The following is a 25506-nucleotide window of genomic DNA, read 5'->3' on the forward strand; positions in this document are numbered from 1 at the left end:
ATTTAAGAATGTCTAGCCCATAGGAGGTGTTCAATAAATATTTGTGGAAGGAAAGAATAGAATATGGAGTATTTGAGTACTGTTAATATAATTTTGGGGTTTCCCTTATTCTATTTTATTTAATGAGTGAGTGAGTGAGTGAGAGAGTAGTCATTTATTTAGTGTGAATTCTAGTCAGCGAGTTTCTCTCCCAAGGACAGTTGCAATTATAACCTTACCTCTAACTGTAAGTACTGGAGAGGCAGGATACCTTTCTCTTCCATAAAATTGCTGGTAGAAATTCATATATATCTTATTTTAAGCAAAAGTTTGTATTTAGGTCTTTTGTTTGTCTTTTTTTAAATTGAGGTATAACTGACATACAATATTAATAACAGGTGTACAGCACAGTGATTTGATACATACATTGCAAAATGGTCACAATAAATCTAGTTATCCTCTGCCAATTTACAAAGTTACTACAATATTATTGACTATATTCCCCAGCTTTCATCTCATCTCCATGACTTACTTATTTCCTAATTGTAAGTTTGTAGCTCTTAATCCCCTTTACATGATTTTGCCCCCCAAGCCCCCTCCCCTCTAGCAACCACCAATCTGCTCTGTATCTATGGGTCTGTGTTTTGATTTTTGGGTTTCCTTTAAATCATCCTCATCTTGATCTTTTCATTGTTTGTTAATTGTACTAGAGACTGGGAAGCAACTCAGAAATATTTGCTATTAGTTATTAGTGATCATTAAAGGGGTTAGCTCCAAGATTTGGCTCATTGGAATGTGTGGGATAACCTGTGGATTTTATATAAGTAGGTGAATATAAATGAAGACTCATTCTTGATTCTTCGATAGGCTGCCCAAGTTCTCTTTTCTCAGTTATCCACTACTTTATTCTACCTGCACATAAAACTTCTAATTTGTACTTTTTCTATTTGTTTTCAGAATCACTTTGCTTTTTCAAAGTATAAAGATTTTCTCTTGTGGTTTTGAACCTTACCCTCTTCTTTGCATTTCTCTCTCCAGAGAAGGTTGTCTTCAGCCAAAATTCTCCAGTAGCGACACGTCTGAGCCGCTTGTAGCAGGTCTTTGGGTTCCAGGAATGAAAGCACATAAAGTGCCAGCTATGGAAAGGAAAAAGCATAGTATACCCATGTTTTAAATATATGTGTGTGTGTGTGTATTTATATTTAACATATAATTAACTTATATATAACTATTTTCAATAGAATGAAGTACTTCTAGGTAAACATAATTCTACATTCTAATTTTTAAAATTATGAAAGGCAGTACTTTCTAAGAGTCAGTCTTAAACATATAGCAGACTTAAAAAACTTACTCTATTGGTTTTTATGAACTTCACTCCACCAACTTCACCTCTTCAAGGAATAATTATTAAGCCTCCCTGCCTCTGCTCTTGCCTTTGCTCTGTGAGTCTCAACTCGAGAATTCTACTATTTCTGTCTATAGATATACTTTGTTAGTTGCTTAGATTCTCTACTTTTCTCTCCCCACGACCATGTAAATTCAATGAAGACAGGACTTAAATTAAGAAATGAGATTTCTAGATATTCTGTGTGGTATGATTTCAGATCACTTCTGACAGATATAATTAATAGTTCTTTATCATGTCAAAGTGTTTATTATCACAATGATGAACTTTTCAAACATTTATACCCTTTACTGTAAAGGACAATAGGGGACAATTACTAAACTGCTCCACAGACATAGAAAAGTAATTAGGTTCTAATTACTTTACATTGCTTATGGGGATTTTCTTGATCGGCCAGATAGATTTTTGTATGTTTGAACTAGCTCTTTAGTATATCACTGATCTTAAAATTTTGTTTCCAATACTTGCAAACAAGTTTTTTTCAGCATGTTTACTCAATTCAGGTAAATAAGGGAAGAGGAAAGAAGAAAGGGGGGAATGGTAGCTTCTGAGTATGCTTATCCAATTAGCCTCACTAATCACATAAAAATTTAAGTTATGATATTAGAATCAAAATGAGCTAAACACAGCAATAAAATTTAGTTTTTACAGAAATTAAATTACAAGAATTAAAACAAACAATCATTCAAAGGGCCAAAGGCCAAATGGGAAGTAAAAGCACAATTTGAATTATTTTCTGATGCTAAACAGTAATTACATAACGTAAATTATGCTTATCCAAGAACTTTGTATACAGAGAGTTCACCATTAATCACATATTTTTTGAGTACATTTCATATAGAAAATACTCCAACCAGTCAGTATTCAATTTAATACTACTACTAATAACTGACAGTGAAAGGCTTTTTGTGGAATAATTATTTTGGTCCATCAGAGAAGACCATTCAGTCTGAGTCATTTTAAATAAAAAGGCATAACTACATTCAACAATCTATGTATATGTGTATATATACATACACATATACAAGTACGCAAACACATATATATCTCAACATTGTACTTTTTTAATGGATACTCCGTAAGTCACTTAATTTTGAAATTATCCATCAATCAGAGCCTGGGTAAGTTTGCTCAGTGTCAGTATAACAGTAATGGGATAACACCATATTCTTCTTCTATGTGAAATTGATATTTAACATAGAAATTATCAGGGACAAAGTTATACTGGTGGAAAAGAGATGCTATTTAGTGCCCAAGATATTTAATATGGTCATACAAAAAAATCTATTCTTTACTTTAGTTATCCAGCTGAAGTAGAAATCAGGTAATTCACAGAAACAGTCAAAGGATCTTAAAGGCTAGAAAACAAATCCAGAGCACCTCAGATTTCAAAGGTACATCCCAAATCATCAGTTATAATATCCTTCATTACTGGTGATTGTGAGATAACCTAGTCCAGTGTCTGCATGCATTAAAGAGGAAAGAAACATTTAGGTGCTAAAGTACGTTGAAGTGTTAACTCCACACGTAACCGGCACACTTTCCTTTAAAATAGCAAAGACCCTAACTCAACCATGAACTTCTACTTATTCTATTTAAATCTAATCAGTTCTATTCAAAACATCGAAGTATTTCAGAAAATACACACAGCAAAATAAAAAATATGAATAAGAAAATCAGAACTAGTAAAAATATAAATCAGAAAAGAAGGTTTGAACCAGGGGAAAGGAGAACACAAATATACTGGCAACAGTATATTTACATGGTTTTTAAATTAAACTGCCAACCAAAAAGGGAACGGCAATTAGTTTCACAATTCTTTGTGTTTATTATGGGGGAAGTACACCAGTTCCTCAAAGGAAGCAAGGTTTTGTCATGTGGGGTTCCTTATACGGGACAGAGAATGGGCATTGTTCTGAAGAACATCTCTAGAACACCAAAGCAGGGGCTTACAGGTTTCTCGCAGACAAGTAAAATGGTCTGGCTAATGCCGCGTTGTGTTCATTTGTCTTAAAGGTAAAATCTAGATTAGTAATTCCTCCTAAGGACTTCCACTAGACAGAAGCTCTTAAATTGAAAATCTCTTTCATATAATTAACTTTTCCTTGACCAAACTTGAAATTTCAGTAACAGAAAATAGGAAGTGTTTCCTAGTAGTTGAAAAAAAAGGAAAACACAGATGATCTGCTAAGTCAGGGTCCTCTCTCATTCTCCTGTCTAGCCTCCCTTCTTTTTCCTCAGGCAATCTTTAAAAGAACAGTTAATCCCAGAAAATCTTTATTGCACTTACACCAGTTAATCAATAATTTGTGCTCAATTCTTAGACTCTTAAAAATATTTCCTATTCTCCTAACTTTAAATCACATTTTTATGTGTCCAAAAGTTACTATGGAAATACAAATAAAGTAAAACAAAACAAAACACTCACCATTCTTAGATATAAGGGGCCAAACGAGACTAAGCAAAAGTCTACGTTTTAATAAAAATACTACCTTCTAAAATAAGGAGGATATCCAAGGAAACCATGAAGAATATATTAGAGGTGACTAACTTTACTTTCAGTCACATACTTATAAAAGTGCTACCTATTATGAATGTTCTTCTGGAAGCAAAGAGAGCTTATGTCATTTCCTAAGCCAATTCTATTCAAAGTGTTCAGTTTTAGAATGAGCCAGCAAGAATAAAAAAATTTTTTCTGGGACAATACAATTTTTTTTTAACCATTTTAAAAAATCATTCCAAAGCAGAAACATTTCAGTTTGCTTTTTCCTGGAGTAATGCTTAGTTTCATACATTAAATATAAAACTATTTTATTTGTATCCAATGTGAAATTATTATTGAGACTATGTTTATTGCCCACAGGATATTTAGAATGGTTATTCACTCCTTTTCATATTTGAAGTTTCAAGATCATTTGCAGTGGTATATTATCATTTTATATATTGTCTTCTTAGCTGACATATAATTAGTGGCACATATATAATTTGTGAAAATATAAACCATGGTGACATTGATTATTTAATCTTACATTATTTGCTGGCAGAAATGAAACTGTGAAGCCTATTAACATCAATAAAAGAACTACATCTAAGCTATGCCTCGTTTATACTGCCAAGAATGCCCATATGATCATAATCTATCTGTGATAAAAAATAGTGTCAGTTCACATAAAGATATAAAAGCAAATGGGCATAAGTTAATTCCAAAAGAAATGTTGTATGAATGTAATCAATGCAGGAAATTGGTGATTGTGCGTGTGTGTGTACGTGTGTGTGTGTGGGCGGGGGGAGATGGGGCAAGAAGAGGGATGATTAGTAGAAAAAGTGAAATTCCATATATTTCAAAACAATTACACAATGTAAGGTAACAGAGAACTACAACTCATAGAATCACAAAACTATTAGGGAGTATTAGGGACTTTGGATAAATGAACAACAAAATAAGAAAAAAATTGCTGTTTTACTAAAATCATAATTTCTAAAAAATCTATTACTATGTATAATAAATGTACCATGACAACTAAAGGTTGGACTTCAAATAACCTGGGAAAAAAATCATGATAAAGAAATAATCAAATTAATGGAACTCAATAGCTTACTCTCATATATGACTTATTGCAGTGGTGGAAAGAAGTCACTTAATCAGTCCATAAATATACTTCAATCTGAAAATGATATTAAGTCATAGTAGCTTATCATTTACAGCTCTCTTTAACACTAATTAAGAGTGTTAAACTGACAATACTGAATACCATAATTAGCATGACCATGTTTAAAGGTGGTTGCTGTTGAGTTATATTTTCAAATAGCACCCAATGAAGAATATAATTGATAGCCCTTACCTCTTTAGGGAGCAAGGAAATGAAGTCTCGTTGAAACTGGGGTTCTATCACTTGCATCATATGTTTTACTTGGGTTGGTTCACAACTATCAATAAGCTCATCTAAAGCAAGCAATTTCTCTGGTCCACTCCAGCTCTATCAAAAAGGAAGTAGAAATTTTTATTATTTTTATAGATGTCTCAAATTAGAAGCTCATAAAGGAAAATCCACATTTATACATAACATAAAAGGTGGCTACTTATAGTGAAATTTTCTCCAGAAGTCACTGACATGATAATCAGTCTTATCAAATTTACTAGCTACCTTTATTTTGTAAAATAAAAAGCAGCCATGGTTTTGACAAATATTTTTGCACTGCAATATTTATTATAAATGTTTTATGTTCATCTACCATCAAAATACTGGCTGAGAAACCAAAGTTTTATCTGGAAACATCAACTTGGCTACTGAGTAAATAGGATATTTTGAAAGATGATTTTCCTTTCTCTATATTCTTTCTAGTGGGCACCATAAAATTTGATGGTGTTAATAAGGCACTGATCTGAGAGTTAAGAAACTGGCAGCATCACTTAAGAGGGAAATTAATAATTGGATATACTGCACATCTGACAAACGCCTGTGGTCCACAAAATAAAAGAGCTTTGATTTATTATGCAAAAATAATTTCAGATAAAAAACAGCAAAAATATAGAACAGTAACTAAAAATTAGAGTATGAACAAAAGGGTCAGAAACAAAGTACTACAAAAACAAAAATACATCATAATACTTTAAAAAATATGAGCTATTTTAAACTAGACTAGAGGATTATTTAAAAACTTTTTTTTTTTTTTTTTTGCCAGTGAGGAACATCTGCACAGAAGAGCCATGATTCCTAAAAGGAAAAATTAAAAAGCCATGTGAATAATTTAAAATGTCAGAATTTCCCCTCACAATAATCTCATAAAACATTTAAATAACCTTGTGATATTTAAGTGAAAGAACATCCTTGAGCAGGATGATTTAAGTACATTTGTGAATTATGATGTCCATTTTGGAAGCAGGTGAAGAAAGAACAATAGGTGGTGTTTGGAGCTAGAAAGATCTGGATTTTGACATTCCATTTCTTGCTCAAACCAGGAACCTGGATTTTGAAACATGTGAAATAGATAATAACTGAAAACTGAGATATACTGAGGATACAGGAAACCTTATTTAGAATGCTTTTTAAAGTACTTAAAAATTTTTTTACCCCTTTAGAATCTACAATGAATTTCCTTTCTTCTTTTCTATCATAAAGTGTAGATTATGTTAATACTATCAAATATTTCAGTAGTGTTCCTCCCATAGCACTTATCACAAACATTATCTTATTTAATCATAAAAACCACGGAAACATTCCCATTTTACCCCCAAATAGGAGGAAACACAGGCTCTAATAAATCCTTTTATTTCTATATATGCATGCATCTAGAACATTCTCCTAGAGTACTCATCTTGTATCCTTTTTAGTTAGGGCAAGGATTGACACAGAAATAAAAAATACTCATATACATGTATCTGCATACACATGACCAATCAAAAGCAGTTAATTTGAAGTTAGATTGTTTTATTCAGTTTTCCTCACACAGCTTCAAGTCCTGGTTCAAAACTTACTCTTTGACAAAACTTAACACTGATCAATCTCCACTCATCTCTGACCAATTAGTGTCAATGCTATAAGCTCTGATTTGATTTACATTCCACATAGGACCGAAGGTGGGTTTTCATAACATGTTGTTCCTCTGCATCTATATTATAAGGATTCATGGACACTAGTATAAGGACATGCCAATTTGGGTGATGGACAATTTATGCTGACTAGATAAAAATGCAGCTTAAGTAACTTGATAGCATAATAATTTTTTAAAGATTTTATTTATTTGAGAGAGAGAAAGCAGGAGAGGGAGGAGGGTCAGAGGGAGAAGCAGACTTCCAGCTGACCAGGAAGCTGGATGAGGGACTTGATCCGGGAACTCTGGGATCATGACCTGAGCTGAAGGCGGATGCTTAACTGAGCCACCCAGGTGCCCCTTAATGCAAACTTCTTAAACCCCTTTGCATATATGAATGCCTGCCCTAGAAATAGTTTATGGAAGTGTTTATGGTTAAATTTTGATATAAAAATAAGGATATCATATGTAATCTTTTACAATGAAAAGAGTAAAAACGTTTCAACACATTATTACTCTATATACTTTACATAGATTAATGACATTAATAGCTATGATGAATATTTCTACTTCAAGGTAATATATATGTTTGATGCTTTCTTTTTTTTTTTCAGTAAATGTATTGTTACTGTTTTCTTAAGAAAGGAATAGAAAAGCATTATCAATACATGATATATAACTGTGTCTTTTATCAAGGGATGTAGAACAAAAAAAAGCCAGAAGACAAATAACTGATTCAGACCTTAAACACTAAAAACTCTGTCAAAAATGTCTATATACTTGAGGAAAAGTCCATGACAAAAACTATGCCTGCATAGCACAATGTTTCTAGGACTTTAAACAATGTTTTTGGTTTTTTTTTTAAGATTTTATTTATTTATTTGCCATAGTGAGAGAGCACAAGCAGGGGGAGTAGCAGGGGGATTAGGAGAAACAGGCTCCCCACTGAGCAGGGAGCCCGATGTGGGGCTTGATCCCAGAACCCTGAAATCATGACCTGAGTCGAAGGCAGATTCTTAACCGACTGAGCCACCCAGGCATCCCAACAACGTTTTTGTTTTAAACACTATTTAACAAGTCAAATAAAAAGTTACCTTGATTTAAATTATACGTATATTCAGCAGATAGTACTTTGTGACATTTTACTGAAAAGTACACCACTGACAAGGATTAGCATCACAGTCTGTAAACTAGATCGTAAATGAGACTGTTTCCACAAGCACACATATTCAACAGTCTAATTACTCACTGAAATCACATCTCTTAGATGGTTCCAACAAAGGTATGAGCCACATAGACACTTTCCTCTCTCCAGCTTGGATTTCTTCCCTGAACTCCAGACCACTATATAAAATTGCTTACTCTATATGTATTCTTAGATATGTAATAGAAACTTAACATTTCCATGATCTTTCTCTTCAAATATGCACGTCCACAATCCTATTTCCGTAAAATGTAACTCCATTCTATTAGTTGCTCAGGCCCAAAACTCTGGAATCATCCCTGACTGTCCCATTCTCACCACTGTCAGATGGTTCTGGCCCATCAACAAATTTAAAAGTTTTAAACCTCAAAATATATCCAGAATCTGACCATTAACTACATTGGTCTAGCTACTATCATCTCTCACCTGGATTATTCCTATAACCTCTTACCTAGTCTCTCAGCTCCCCACCTTTGCCCTCATCGTTCTGTTCTCCACAAAACAGTCTGTGATACTCATTCTTCTGCTTAAAACCCTCTAGTGGCTTCCCACTTCAAAGCAAAAACCGAAGTCTTTAGGGTTGGCCTACAAGGTTCTAATTTCCTACTCCTATCCCTCTTGTTTTCTTCTTTAGCCATAAACACATCAAGCATGCTCTGCTTCAGAGCCTTTTCACTTGCTGTTCCTGGAACATTCTTGCCCTTGATATCCACATGGCTTGCTTCCCTATTTCCTTCTGAGACCTACTCTGGGCAACCTTTCTAAAATTGCAAACCAGTTCCAACCACCCCCCCCCATTCCATCCCCCTCCTGACTATAATGCAAGTTCTGTGAAAAAGGGGTTTTGGTTTGTTTTGTTCACTACTGTATCCCAAGTCCAAAGTAGAATCTAGCACCTGATAGGTGCTCAGTAACTATTTGTTGAATAAATAAATGAATCCCCAAAGAGTCAGGAAATAGCACACCACCATGATCTCAAAATTCTCTCCAGAGAGTATTTCTAGTATTTATATTTGACGATATTACTAGGACTTACTTATTTAGTCTGGTTCCAAGACTGGTTCCAAATTTTGTATACATACACGATTTACCACCAAGGGAAGTATGTATTAACTTGAAAAACTAGCAGTCAATGACTATATTAAAACAAAGTAACAACAACCCACACCAACCTTTAATGAGGAATAGTGGAAAGAGCACTGAATTGGGGATCAGAAAACCCAACTTTTGGAGAAGATACTGCCACTAATTAGATTACAGTTTAACCTCTGTGGGCTTTAGTTTCTTTATCTGCAAAAGTGCTGCGTGATTCTGATAATTATTTTATTTCTGTTCTGAAAAAGAGTTGTCCTGGATAAAAGTATCATCCTTTAGTCTTTCATGGTAAAGTTATGTGAGAACGTATTTAAGGGGATAGGAAAAACATTCCAAATTCGGAGAGGATCAAGAGAAACAAAACTTACTTTGTGGACAAAATTGCAAATGCAAACTTGAAAATTCCCCATGGAAGTGGTATTTTATTTCAGATAATTAGAGCATGCAGGTAGGAGAAAAGAATATAAGGAGCACTGAACTGTAATCATGAGCTTGGGTTTCACCAGTAAATTCACCATGGAACCATTTGAAAGTGCCTTAATTAATCTGAGTCTCAGAGACCCCACCTGTATAATAAGGTCCTTGGTGAAGACCAGTGTCACCCAAATGCTGGTTGAGGAGTGTAAGGATCAGAGTCCTACGATTCACCATCAAAGAGTCTGATTCAGTGGTCGAGGTGGGGCTGAGGATATTTTATGTTTTAAATAAACAACTCATCTAGTATTGATGCAAGTAATTCATAAACAGTAGTGGTTACTAGTCTGGATGATCCCTATAGCCCATTCAGACAAACATTTTATGACTTTGGGCAGTACTGTGCCTGAATTTCACGTGGTCAAGAACTCAGTTCTCATGACTTTCTTAAACTCTTCCTCACACAAGGTTTCTTGCTCATACTGCTTCAAATACAATTGCAAAGTAACACTAAATTCATTTTCTTTTGGCATCATCCTGTTTTAATATTTTGTTGACTAGCAAATAAAAAAGACCTAAATAAAGTAAGTTAGAGAACATGTACAATTTCTAAGTGTTAACATGGAACTTAATTAAATCCTTCAAGAGAGTATTTTTATTCCACTTTTAATTTCAAAACACGTATTTTCTACTTTATCATTTAAAAAATACTTTGAGTATAAGTATTTTCCAAGTACATTCACAGTTTTTATGCAATGCAAATTTGTTTTGATTAAAATAATGCTAATAATGTTAAGCTAATAACATTTGTATGAAGCTGTTTTTACTAACCCTTTTTTAGACCGGAGAAAACTAAGGCTCACAAAGGCTATTTCTTGACCAAGAGAGGAAACTAACATTTACTGAATCTCCACTATATTTCCAAATATAGCTGTAAGCACATTAATATGTTGTCTCCTGTTTGACAACTTTTAGTGTTGTATCTGTTTTACAGAGGATGAAAATAAGGCAAGAGTGGTTACATAATACCAACAAAATTCCATAGTATTAGGAGGCAAAGCCAAAATCTGTACTAAGATCTTTTTCTTCTAAGTCATATGTGTTTCTCATTATATAAGGATACCTCTAAATATAAATTTCAACATAAGATAATGTTAATGTTATTGGTGCCTTTACTAAACCCACATATTAACACACAAATGCACAAGCAAACAAAATGACCAATCCTCTGTCCCAAAATTAACAACCTGAAGCATCAACCTGGCTGCCAAAAAAAGCAGAATCAATGGCTACTAAAAATTTAAACAGTACAAAATTTCTGGTGTGTTGTTTTGTTTTGAATTTCCACTTCTATATTGCAGGGGCATTTTGTTTCAATTTCCCTTTATCCAAAATGGTGTATCATTTGTTCTCATTCAATTTATAAATTGAGTACAGAGTACTCTGTCAGAATAGATGGAGGTGGACCAAAACAATGCTGTATCATTGCCTTAGGAGCAATAGCAGAACAGTAAGGGGACAAGCTCTCCCATTTTGCTTGTTATGTAACAGAAAAGTCCTCATTAAATACCCCCCACAGCACATCTGTAGAAATCATGCCAGTTTAATTATCCCTCAACTATAGCACATAGGTCAACTCATGACTCCCCCACTTTACTATGAAACATCTCTCCACATGTTAAGCATGAAAGCATTGTAGGTTTTTAGGCAAGTGATTCATCTCTAGTTCCTTTGGTGCCAGCCCTGAAAATAAAGGGCAATGCCCAACAATGAGGCCCTGGGTGTGTCAGAGATGGATATGGTACTCAAAGGATTAAGGTCCTGATATACCTGTCTAGTTGGCCTTTTGTTGCCAGTAGATTTCTTTGCTGCAGAATATTTATCTGAAAAAATACACATAGTACTATACCTGCAGGGATAATTCTACCTATTATTCCTATTAGCTAAGAACAAGTTTTCTTGACTGCATCTACTTGTCACATGAAAAGCAATCAAATGGGCTTGTTTTTACAGAACAAAAGCTAACCTTTAGTTTATTGAATCTCATTAATTCTAAGAAATGATTTTTTAAACAACATTTTTGAAGATGGAATGCTTCTAATAACCTATGTATCTCAGACTTGATGACATACAATATGTGGTAACTAACATGTGGACATTTCAGTAAGAAAACCATGAGCGAGGGCGCCTGGGTGGCTCAGTAGGTTAAGCGTCTGCCTTCAGCTCAGGTCATGATCCCGAGGTCCTGGGATCAAGCCCTACATCAGGCTCCCTGCTTGATGGGGTGCCTGCTTTCTCCTTCTCCCTCTGCCACTGCTGTTGCTTGTGCTCCCTCTCAAATAAATAAATAAATAAAATCTTTAAAAAAAAAAGAATGAAAGAAAAAAGCATGAGCTAGTGAAATAGGCAAGCATTATACAAAGAACTCCCTAAAACATCCTCCCTGCAAAATAAAGCACAAAGAGTCCTAGGATCAGGCTCCGCAGGGGGCCTGACTCTCCGTCTGCCCCTCCCCTGTTCATGCTCTTTCAATAAATAAATAAATAAATAAATAAATAAATAAATAATCTTTAAAAAATGTTATGAAATCAGCTTCTGCATTACTCTCAAGTGCTGTGCTGCTCCCACTGTATGTGTGTGCAAGCATGACAACACATACCTATATTCCCATCTTGGCTTAATCAAAGATGATAAAAATCTTTAAAGTATTTCTTTAAAAATGTGAATGTCTGAGTCCTATTTTCACCTCTTACTGATGGATAAATTTCTTATCAAAAGGATATGGTAGGGGCGCCTGGGTGGCTCAAGCATCTGCCTTCGGCTCAGGTCATGATCCCAGGGTCCTGGGATGGAGCCCCATGTCAGGCTCCCTGCTCAACGGGGAGTCTGTTTCTTCCTCTCCCACTCCCCCTGCTTGTGTTCCCCCTCTCTGTCAAATAAATAAATAAAACCTTTAAAAAAAAAAAAGGATATGGTAAAAAAAAATTAAAATTCTGAGTGGATGCATAGGAAAAAATTAAAACTTTTAAAAAAATCAGGAACCTCAGGTAAAAGAACTAGGAGGAGGAGAGAGAACAATCCTTGGGGAAAAGTAAGTTTAATCACTTTGTGGCGATGCAAACAAAAAAATTATTTGTAATTTTAGTCGTTCATAACATTACAATAAGAATAATATACAACTTTAATTCCTCTAACCCACAGATGCTCAGTCTCACACTGGTGACATTTTGGGCCTGAGGACAGTTTGCTACAGGAGGCTGTCCTTTACATTGCCCTTACCTACTAGACGCCAGCAGTGTCCTGCCCTCCACCCCAGTTGTAGAAACCAAAAATGTTTCAACAGAGGGGAAAATCTGCCCCCTGTTGAGAACCACTGCTCTAACCTTTCAGTTACCAACTGAAAAAAAAGGTTACCCTAGTTTCTCTGAAATCACCTGAAGGGCAGAAAACAATTCTAAAAATCCATTTAAAAGCAACATTGATTCAAGTGAGTTTTCTAGCAATAGAAGAAAAAGATTAGGACACTTATTTAGTTTTTGCCCAGGAATTTAATATATAAGGATTTACATAATGGACATCTTAAATATCTGAAATATCAAATAAAGTCAAGTAAAGTATCTTCTTTTTCCTTTATGCATTTTTATTCCCTTATGCATTCATAAAATACCACCAATCAAGCAGTTGGAGGTAAGGAAATATATTCATTTTACATTAATGCCATGGTTAATATCAGAGATAGCTTCACTTTACATAATTTATTATTTAGTATTCACAAAGAACAATTAAGCAAGTGTTAAATCTAGGTCAACTATTTTGCTAAATACTTGATTTATATGCATTATCTCATTGGAAAAAGAAATAAATCAATTTACTATCACTATCAGGAGTTATAAAATTCCTAACAGAGGTTTGGTTGTAGCCAATCTTCCTGGTAAACTTTCAAAGAATTTAAATGCCAGTAAAATACAGTAATCAGAATTTGAACATAAGAAGCCATACATAAGCATGGCACAGATGAAAAGAAGCTGTATCAACTCTTGAAGACTACTAGGGTAACAGTGATGGGTAAGTCACCACCAGTGACTAATTAGCAGAGTTCCCACATTACTCCGAAATGCTTAACTTTCAAGCACTCTATTTTATTTATTTTTTAAAAGATTTATTTGGGAGAGTGCGTGCGTGTGCACACCAGTGAGGGGAGGGGGCAGAGGGAGAGGGAGACAGAGAATCCTTAAGCAGACTCCCCACTGAGCATGGAGCCCGACAAGGGGCTCAATCCCAGGCCCCTGAGATCATGACCTGAGCCTGAAACCAAGGATCAGCTGCTAAACCAACTGAGCCACCTAGGCAACCCCTAAGCAAAAAATTTTAGAGAGCAAGTACATTCAGCAACCCCAGAAACCCAAACATCAAGGAGAAAAGGAAGAAAGGTCTTACTATCTAAAAGGCAATAAAAAATGCAAATGCACACTAATACAAAATATGCATTGGATTCTCTCGATGGATACACTTAAAAGTTAAAATGAGCTTCCTTATTTTCAAAGGCATTTTTTATTGACATATACATCACATAACATAAAAGTCACCATTTAAAATGTACACTTAAATGGTTCCCAGCATACCTATCTTGCTATGCAACCGTCATCACTAACGACTCCAGAACATTTCCAACACCCCAAAAAGAGATCCCGTACCTATTAGCAGTTAGTCCCAATATCCCCTCACCAATCACATTGCAATCACTAAACTACATTCTGTCTCTATGGATTTGCCTGTTCTGGATAGTTCATGTAAATATAATCATGCAATATGTGGCCTTTTGTGTCTGGCTTCTTTCACTTAACATAATGCTTTCAAGGTTCATCCATGGTGTAGCATGTAACAGTTTCTTCTCATGGCTGAATAATCCCTTATTTTTTCCAGCAATTAAGTGAAGCATTTCAAGTACTGTTAGACATGTCACCTGAAACATTTTCAGCCATTCCTGGAGGCCTGTAGGTGGTTGGACAGATGTAATTCGGCGTCGTTGTTGCCCTTGGCCATTGGCTGCTCTCAGGTCTCCAAAAGTTGTTGGTGTTGCTGAACATGGTACAAGCCCAGTGGTGCTACAAAAAACAACAAAAAACAAACAAAAAAACCCACAAGAGTGGAAACAAAGATAGGCATTTATTAAGAATAATGGGCTTTAATTTAGTAAGAATATGATCTGGCATATTTCAAACATCAAAAGAATTATTACTTTTGTTTGCTTATTCCCAGACAGCAAGGATACACAAAATCTAGTCTGCTATTCTTAGAGTAGGTTTCCCGCCTCCTACATAGCCACCTGTTATTATCCCAGCAATGCTAATTGCAACCAAATGACAGAATCTCTATGGCAAAACTGCAACTTGTTGATACATATAAGTGATGTTAAAATCCTTAGAAGATACAGGTCCCACCTCTCTTATGACCACTCTTCAGTTACTTAATTAAATAAAAGTTCCAATTTCCTTAATTAAAAGAGTTGTAAAACTTACTAATGCTTTAAAAAATTCATATGTAGAAGCAGTATGCTCAAATATTTTGGACATTTCACTAGATACTTCTAAATTATTTGTAATATTTATTTCTTTTCAACTTTCCACTGTTCTTTATAAAGCTTAGCGTAGATGACATTTGACAGGAACAAGCCTTGATTAGACATATATTTACTCAAAAACAGTTAAATATTGAAAACTTACTACATTATATATGAAATTAAATAAAATGAGATGATCTAAATACTTTTATACAATAATTAAAACTCTGAGACATTAAAGAAAACAAACAAACCTGAAATTCAATTCTGCCACTAGTAAAATGAAAGAGTTAAGACTAGATGATCTATCTCTAGAACTGTCCAACTTTCCTAAAAATGATTAATAGCAGAAAAAGTATAGTTATAACCAAGTTATTAATATATTAACCTTTACTTTCTAATTCAATAATAATTAAACTGTTTATTCTTGAGGTAAATACTGAATATCTCTATTTTAGAGACATTTGGAAAAAAATGCAGGAAGACTCATAATTACATTTGTAAAATAATCTTCAGCTTATTGAGCTATGATAATAAAGTGTTTTAAATCCAAAGAACACAAAAATTGTATCCTAACAGCTCAATATCTGCTTTGATAAATTACTAATGAAAACAACTCCCCAATTCTTTACTATCCAACGTATCTCATTATTTTGTTAAAAAATGTATCTTAGTCACCATATTTTACAGAAAAATCTACATATCTACCACCTTTAAATCTTTTAACATTATACATCTATGATAATCTCTAACAAAACAATTAAATCTATCTTACTGTCTATCAAATTTCAAAAGCTCATTTTCTTCTCCAAAATGAAAGAGAATGTGATCATAACTTAAATTTTCTAATAAAGATGTTAAGATGGAAAATCAGTTTCATTGTTATTATTAGAAAATCTGTCAAAAAAATTAAAAAACACCAAATATATACTGACAAAGTCTCCAAAAAGACATGGAAGTCAATATGCTGTTTGGTTTGCTTTGGTAAGATTATGTTAAAAGGCTGAAAACAGAACATGCACCTTTTCGGGTGTTTTCTCAATATAAAAAGTGAGCAACTAAAGGTAAAATTCGATTAAAATGTGTCCTGTAGTAAAAATTTAGCATTTGTTTATAAGCGGCCTTAAAAACAACTGAACCCTTTAATACCTTTGTCCTGGTATCAGCCATATTATTAGAAGACCAAAATGATATGGCTGACTGGAATCTACACATTAAAAATAGTACATTTTTAACATTAAACTCAACTTTCTCATCTAAGAAATACTTTATCAAGACTAGAAGAAAAAAGCAAAAATGAAGTGAAGAGTTTCACTTGTCTCTCTTATCACTCCACACCCTCTGGTGGAGGTGCCCAAACAGTGAAATTGTCAAAAGGCAAAGGGGAACAGAGAAGGGGACAGGGCAATCAACATGGGGAAATCACACAGAAAGCATTTCTTGAATAAATAGGAGAGAGTTTTGTTTTTCTCGTCTGTATCATCTCTGCATTTTTTGCATATAAAACTAATTATTATGATTTCAAATTTCATGGAAGAGCATTTGAAAAAAAATTTTTTTACAACTGAATGAAATAAAAATACAAACTCTTTGGGAAAAAAAAGAGATGCAATCTCTAACAGTGCTCAATCACAGAAATAAGTCTGAGGAATGTTAATTTTATTGCACCTTACATAATAAGCATAACTTTAAATCAAAATATTTAGGGAAAAAAAGAAATATCACCATCATGAAGTTCTTATGGCTTCTAGAGCTAACTTTTAATCAGTAATTTGAAGTAGTGACAATTATGCAAAGAAGACCAAAAAAAGCTCTGAAGATACTTTTGTCATTTAAATTTTAAAATTCCAAATGACATCCAAAACCACTTTTAACTGGCTGGGTAATAGATATTGTGCTTAAGTTAGCCTAATTAGCGTGAGAGTGGGAAAAGTTTTATACTGATGCAAAATCCAAAAATGATGGAATGGTGCACAAAACAAGACTACAATTGTATTTAGTTGTTATGGAAACTATTTTACTCGTGTGGAAATGTATGTGTTAAAAACATAAGATCTACCAAGCAAATAAAAGGGGATTTCTAACACAGTAAGATTTATTTAGCAACTGTGAGGTTTAATTCACTGCTAATAAATATATCTTCAATTTTGCATATATAAATATCTACCCTAGAATAGCTGTTGCTATAGTAACAAGATATATTTGCTCATATTCATATTTTAGAATTTACTTTTTAGAATTCCTTAAAATTTGTGATTTAAAAATTTTATTCGTAAGAAAAATTCTGCTGTGTCTTATTTCAAAGTATTAGTAAGAAAACACAGGCTATAGTGGTAGTCATTCTTCTTACTTAAAATTATGTATTTCTCAATTTTTAGTGATCTCAAAATGTGTTACAGAGTCAACAGTACTAGTGACATTATGATCCTATGAGAATAAACTGGAAGAAATGCTTTTGGAATCATCACCTCTTTAAAGAAACATAAAAATCATGAGTGAATTAATTATTATACTTAATATTACCTTGTATATTCTGAGACTTTGCATGGTTTCTTTCCCAAAGAAAAAGAGCGGACCTCAGAACCATGGTCTAATTTTCTTTTCATCTATAAGGTAAAGCAAATAAGATAGATTTAAGAAAAAAATCACTTGTCCCAACTAGCAAATCTTAATGTTAGCACTGGCAATAGTGAAAAAAATTCTTAAATTTTCATATGCCTAAATTTTCATTAATTAGGCATAGTTAATGTATGTAGAAAATAAATGCTTCATGGTTTCTTTTACTAGTTCTACTTTGTTTTACTCTTTAAAGACTAGAAAGGTGAATTCCCCCCTCCAATATTTTGTCCAGAAGAATAGCATATGGTGATTTAAAAAACTGATATTCATCATACATATTCCTTGAAAGTGATATACCTTTCACATTTTCCAGTTTAAGAACCAATATAGGGGAAAATTCCATGTTAATACACATATTACAGAACCATATTTAACATGTCTCTCTTAGTGATCATCATTTTCCTTTAAAAACATATTTCAAGATAAAACAGACAAAACTCAAAATTTTGAAACCTGAATGGAAGTAACAGTAACTGAATTTAAAACACACAGATTATTACAAAAGTATAAAAAGAACAGTGTAAATAAAATGATCTTGGAAAGTAATTATAATAAGGCAAAAGCAATGAATATGGGCAATGAGGGGAGTAAAAAAGTAAATCTATAACAGGAGAGAAGTCTGGAGATGGTATAATAAAGGTGGAAAAAAAGCCATCAGTTGATATTTACACAGAATATAACTTCACTGACAGATGCTCACTCAGGACAAAATATTCTAACTTGAAAAGCAACATCAACAAAAAGATTTTAAAAGAATGAGTTAAATATCTTTGTAAGGTATATCCGATATCTATAGTTTTCAAGTATTTCCTTATGCTATGTATGTGTAATACTGTAAATACATTCAGAATTGCATTTTGTCAACATCAAAATTGAAATTTTTACTTTTTATATTTCACCATCTGTTAGTAACTGAGGTCATCGAACTATAGATCTGTCATTAAAACTAGAAAATAAGATCTGTTAAGATTCAACTTTTTCTATTTCAACAACCCCCTCAAGATCTGTGTCTTCTAATTAATTACTGTACTACTGAAAATTATGGGGGAGGGGGAGACCCAGAGTGATAGAGAGCTATACTCATTTTTTTTATAATAAGGTGAAAACCCTTGCTTTGCAGCAGACTTCTTTCCTTACCTACTGCCTCACATGAGAACATCATAACACAGCATGCTACATTATAAATACTAAGAAGAACCAACAAGACTCTATAAAAATTTTTGAACCACACTATGGATAATAAAGACTATGTTTTTATCATCATGAAAAAGTCTTCCAAAATACAGGGATGATCTTATGATATCAGGGACTAGAGTGAGGGTACAACAAGCTCATCCAGGATTTGTACCTTAGTTCAAGAAATACCTACTGGAAAGAAATGGAATTGGTCTTATTTCAACCCTTCAGAAGTTTCTGTACTCATTATATTGTTTTAAAGTGATTCCTCTCAAAAACCATTATTTTCTTTCTCCAAATAATTTTAATAAAAAGCAAAAATAAACATACAAGCCTTAACATACAGACAGCCACGTGCTTCCATGTATATAAATTATAGACACGTACACATACACGCAAATGTATCTATCAGGAAGGTCAGTCAGTACAGATTACCTTAAAAATCTACTTTTTTTCCATAACTTCCACAGATTCTTATTTTCAAAATTAACATGAGAAACTTTGATATTCATTCTAATTAAGTTGTAATACTGGCTTTCAGAACTTCCCTGGGTATCTTGTAAATACACATTGGTGCAAATGCCATTTGCCACCAAAAGCAAACTTTATTTCCATCTTAGAAATCCTTCAATGAATAAAAATGCCCAAAAGACATATCGAGGGAACCATTTGGAAAGGATTTTTTTATCTTCAGAATATTTTACCAAATAAAGCACTTTCTGTAGGACCCACAGAAGTCTTTTAAATATTATATCATTTACTGAAAATCCTGACTTTAGAACCAAAAATTAATTCTGCAATTTTTTAAGGGGCACAGAAAGTAAATACGATCTTTTAAGACATAAGTCCTAAATATTGTAGTGATTCTAGACTTTAAAAGAGTCAACTAAAGAAAAAAGAAAAGAAATATACATAAGGTATAGAAAAATTAAAGGCAAAAGATTCACTAAAAGCCAACTAAGGGTAGAGTATTTCCAGGTCAGCATTTAACGGAGCCACATTTCCAAAGTCTAAATATATTTTTAGTGAAAATTCCCAGATTAAAATATACATTTTATTTTAAATTTAAAGCTGTTTACAGCTTACGCGGTCTTTGCATTATTTGCTTACATTCACGTTATAAAACAGAATACCAGCCATCCAGCCACCCACCAAAATTAGAGGATACTGCAGCCATCTCTGATGATACAGATTTTCCTTCTCAGGCAGGCACACACACACACAATCATACAACACAGGAAGAAAACAGATTACTTACTTTGTAAAAAATCATTTTTAGGGTGCCGTAGAAACCCATATTTTCTGTATTTTTCCCCTTCAGTGATTCTGTGCCCCCGTGTGTCCGGCTGCTTGGCAGTCTCTGACAATATAAACCTTTTTCAGGTAGGTATGTCACAGATTCTAATGTGGACATGCTCAGGCACGTCAGAAAGGGAAGATTAGGGAGCAGAACCGGCAACAAAACTCCACAGTAAAGGCAAATGCAGCTCAGTATCAAACCGCTTCTCGGGACACACATACATACATGCAGCTTGACTGAGGAGAACTCGAGGGAATAATGAGAGAGAACCGAGAAGATTATTGGAGGAGACTATGCCCTGTCAAAGCCTTGACTGAACAGATTCCTCCCTCAGCAGCAGAGGGATCAGATTACATCTTCCCTTGAACACAGAATGGTGCAGTCCAGGATTCAGCAATGCAGACTGCACATCAATTATATGGTGATCCGCTCCAGGGAACCCGTAAGCACACAACGCACGGAACAGAGGGAGGATGTGGGCAGCAAATGAGACCGCCCCCACACGACAGCCCCCTTCCCCTTTTAAACTTTCAGGAGATTATTTTGTATTTTGTAAAGCCTGCATTTCTGAAGAGTTTTAAATGGCAAGCATCCTTTCCACAAATAAGTGTTTTCAGAAACATTTTGAAAATGGAATATATTTTCCATACAGTCCTCCCAACAGAAGCAAAGCAGGCTATTTCCACTAACTGTTATCCTATTGCAGTACTGGCACAGACTGATCACATTTTTCAAGTAGCTTAGATGACACAAAATGAGCAATCCCAAAGGGAGAAATTAAATATTCTTTGGGGGGATTTACAATAAAGTAAACCAGTTTGGAGCATATAACATTTGCAGAAATTAGGTAATAAGTCATATTTCAACCTGCATATTTCTTATATTAACATTTAATGAAAATATTCCCTATGTTTTTCCATTTCACTCATTTAAAACATATCAAGAAAATTACCACACACTTCATCAATTCTTAGTAATCATGACGATTTATTTTTAAGACTATCAGATTGGTATTAAGTGTATAAAGTTTGGCCAAAAGGTCCTATTTCTCCAAAGAAAGCAAAAACTGGGCTCATTGGAGAGTCTTAACCTTATTTGTGAATTTAATCTTGAGTAAACAGGAAGTATTGGACTTCTACCTCCAAAATTATTTTGACAGTGTGTATTGTTTATCTTTAAAAGGGTAGTTTACACAATAATAAAAAAATACCAAAGTGTGCCTGAAGGCAACCTTTTGCTCAGAACAACTACTTCACAAATCTAGATATTTTATCTCCCAACTTGCTACACAACTAGCTTCAGAGGCAATTATAAGATTCCTTGGACTAGAAAGGCCCATTATTAAGGGTCTAGTTAATTAAATCCTACCCTCCCCATTAACATTCTTTATTACAAGTAAACTGTGTGGCTATAGTTATTTATGTACTTAAAAAGTTTCCTCAGAAAAAAAGAAATACTATGTGGACTTACTACATTTTAATACTCTCCGCTATGGTTAATGAATGACTTTCATTAGGCAAATGATTCTAAATGCTGCATGAAGTAACCATAATTTTAAAAATAAATATGTTTACCTTTATAACTAACACATTAAGTCACTGTAATGTCTTTTACTTTAAAACATAAATGAAATAAGATAATCTAAAATTTTATAAAGACATACATCTTGGGTCTTCTGGAAATTACCCTCAGAAACAGTATGTACATGTACCCAGCAAATCGTTAGTTTTCTAAATAAACAATTAGCTTACTTCAAAGGAAAGTTCTTTTTAAAAAGAAATCTCTTAGCAAAAAAAAAAAAAACAAAACAAAAACAAAAAAACCCAACTGTTAGGAATGGACCTATAAACCCTTTTGTTAGAAGATTCAGAGCACTCAAGATTTTTTAAAAAAATACAAAGTGTAAAAAAAAAAAAGTAATTTCCCCTCCACCACCTGCCTCAATTCTGGGCTATATAAAGAAACTAATTATAAAATGAACACCTGAAATTTTCTCTAAAATTTGTCAGTGCTAACTAGCTTATTAGAGGACAAATGGACTACCCATCAGTCATATAACAGTATACACCTTGACTTCAATTGAAATCATGTCCTCTCTCTTGTGAAAAATAAAAAAAATAAAATAAAAATGAAATCATGTCCTCTCTCTAAATGAAGTAACTTTTTCAAATTAAGTCTACTCAATTGAGGACACAGACCAACTTTAATAAACCAGGGCCACTTCCAAAATCTAGGATATTTAAAAGAAGAAAATAATTTTGTATATTCAAAGGAATTCTCTTATGGTTATATAGCTCCTTTGTGTGGAATGAAGTTATGGGAAAACCTGATGCTGACAAATGTGTATTTATATGCAGGTATGTATAGTCATGTTTTATTTTTGAATAGGCAAAATATTTACATGATTCAAAACTCAAAGTGATAATCAAAAAGTATATATTGAAAAGACCTTCCACCACCTGACATCCCCATCTTCCATGGGTCCCATTTCATAATTATTTTTATTAGTTTGTCCTTTAAGTGAGAATGTATATGTTTATAAGTACTCATGAAGACTTTATTTTCCCAAATATTTCAATAATTCTCCCTATCTTGTTTACAATGTTAATTTGATCTGTGAAGAAAGAATTTGGCAAGCAAAACTAGTCAACCAAACCTCTAACCAGATTTTGAAAAATTGAATAAAAATAATTTTCAATATTCTCTGAAGTACTATGAATGAAAGTTGTGATCTATTAATTTCATCATGATCTATATATGAACAAAGCAAATGAAACCATTCTCCATTCCTATCTCTGAGAGTCTTGCCTAAAATACAGATGTTTAAAACTTTATGCAAAGATTGAAGTTTTTTAGTAGTAAGACTGTAAAGGCCTTTATGTATGTTATCTATATCTTTTCTTATCCTGTGGTATACAGAAACATTTCAAAACTGAGATCAGTCCATAATCTATGTCAAATAAGTTTAGGAAAAAAAGTATTTTATGCTCTATGCTAGAATGTTAACTAGTAAATTCACTGAAAAAAAGACTAGCTAGTCAACTATTAACAGCTAGATAACACTTGTGTTTGTCACCCAAATTTTTAGAACCATATTTTCAAAACAATAAAGTACATCTTCATGTAATTTCAGCTAATTCCCCATTCTATAAAAAAATTATTTCTTGTGCTGACTGACAACCTATAAGCCTTACTGTGGAAATCTATTAGCAAGGTGAGTGACTGCTAATTCAGACGCAATGCTCATCTCATCACAACTCCACTGAACTAGATGTATGAGAAGAATGGATGAGAGGAGCTACTTAAGAAAGAAAGATATGAAGATGTACTGCCCCAGAGTCTAAGCCTCTGGGAAATAAGGCTGCAGAATGATTAACCTGTGAACTAGCACGAGAGAAATGGCTCGTTTTTAGAAGGGCAAGTTGTAGTTATGGGCAGAAACCAAAACTAATCTACATGTAAATAGTGAGAAAAATATAAACAATAAAGCAGTCTTCACTGAATCATGTATTTTCAGAGAAGTATGTATCTTTATCCATAGTGTCAACAGGTGAAGGAGTAATCCAATAACTTTTCCCCATCCTGACTCTCAGAGTTCATTATTTCCATTTTAAATATATTATTTTATTATTGTACTTATCATATTTCATTGTCATTATTTTAATATATCTTTCTCCACTACTATCTACTCCTTGAAGGTTCCCATCTTACTCTAAGACACAGTAGAAAAATGATACATAACAAATAATGTTTTACTTTTTTAAGATTTTATTTATTTACTTGTCAGAGAGAGAGAGAGAGAGCACAAGCAGGGGGAGCAGCAGGCAGAGGGAGAAGCAGGCTCCCTGCTGAACAAGGAGCCTGATGTGGGAATCGATCCCAGAACCCTGGGAGCATGACCTGAGCCGAAGGCAGACGCTTAATTGACTGAGCCACCCAGGCATCCCAAGTAATTGAAATATTACTGCATTAGAAAAAAATCACAAACACTATATGTGTTTGAATAACTGGCCATATAAGCAAATAGCAGCAACCATGGCATCATTTTTCTAAAGCATAAATACGTTATACTTAGTACTAAAAAGTCTATCTATTGTATTAGAATTGATAGTATAATATTATTGGTTCTTTTCATTATCTTGTTAACATTTTTTTAAGAATTTATTTATTTATTTATTTATTTATTTATTTATTTATTTATTTGACAGAGAGAGAGACAGCAAAGAGGGAACACAAGCAGGGGGAGTGGAAGAGGGAGAAGTAGGCTTCCCGCAGAGCAGGGAGCCCGATGCGGGGCTCGATCCCAGGACTCTGGGATCATGACCTGAGCTGAAGGCAGATGCTTAATCAACTGAGCCACCCAGGTGCTCCTAACATTTTCTTTTAAGTAGGCTCCACGCCCAGCATGGAGCCCAACATGGAGCTTGAACTCACAACCCTGAGATCAAGACCTGAGCTGAGATCAAGAGTCAGACGCTTAATTGACTGAGCCACCCAGGCACCCCATCTTGCTAACATTTAAAGATTTATTTCCATTTTATAGAAGAATATGTTTATATTCTTATCTCAGTGATTTTCTTTATTATTATCACAACATTCTTTACTCTGATATTACACTAGAAAAACTACCTACCACAATTAGCTGTTTGGCCCCAGCACAGAATTTAGATTAGAGACAGCTCAAAACTTCAACATCAAAGAAGGGAATGTCAAGCATGCTGAGGATGAAACAAACTTTTTGAAATCGCACTAACCCACTGTCATTAACTTTCTGGGATGTGAGTTCGTTTTTTTTTTTTAAGATTTTATTTATTTATCCGAGAGAGAGAGCACAGAGGGAGAGTGAGAGGCAGAAGCAGACTCCCAGCTGAGCAGAGAGCCCAATGCAGAGCTCAATCCCAGGACCCTGGGATCATGACCTGAGCTGAAGGCAAATGCTTAACTAACTGAGCCACCCATGCACCCCTGGGATATGAGTACCTTTAAAAGGTTCACAACTGAAATTGGCAAGTTAATAGCCTGTCCTGTCACAGGTATTATGAATTAAAATAGTATGTATGCCCACCACCTACATTTTCCCTAGTGCAAGCAGGTGGCAGTATTGATCAATAAGCTATTTCCCACTCTTATTAATTAAGCGTTTATTTAGCATCTAGTATTTGTCAGGCACAGGACAGTATACAATTAAGAAAACTTTTTCTTCCTCCATTGAATTTATGACA

General features: G+C 33.9%; 1 protein-coding gene across 4 annotated transcripts in view; it reads right to left on the minus strand.

The window, feature by feature from the left end:
• FBXW7 (F-box and WD repeat domain containing 7) overlaps nucleotides 1–25506 on the minus strand; it is a 220440-nt gene that overhangs the window by 11649 nt on the left and 183285 nt on the right. For 3 of the 4 annotated variants that reach the window (XR_003520709.1, XM_027598471.1, XM_027598474.1), the window contains 4 exons: nucleotides 17713–17795; nucleotides 14593–14734; nucleotides 5227–5361; nucleotides 992–1115 (listed from right to left, as the gene is read on the minus strand). Coding sequence is in view for 3 of the 4 variants with exons in the window: in XM_027598471.1 (XP_027454272.1) it covers nucleotides 992–1115; nucleotides 5227–5361; nucleotides 14593–14734; nucleotides 17713–17795 (484 nt within the window). In the remaining variant the exon portion in view is untranslated. Of the gene's footprint in view, nucleotides 1–991; nucleotides 1116–5226; nucleotides 5362–14592; nucleotides 14735–17712; nucleotides 17796–20242; nucleotides 20675–25506 lie in introns of those variants that run through there. The other variant, XM_027598472.1, reaches the window with a different exon arrangement.

The sequence above is a fragment of the Zalophus californianus genome, chromosome 2 (assembly GCF_009762305.2).
Source record: "Zalophus californianus isolate mZalCal1 chromosome 2, mZalCal1.pri.v2, whole genome shotgun sequence".
NCBI lineage: Eukaryota > Metazoa > Chordata > Mammalia > Carnivora > Otariidae > Zalophus > Zalophus californianus.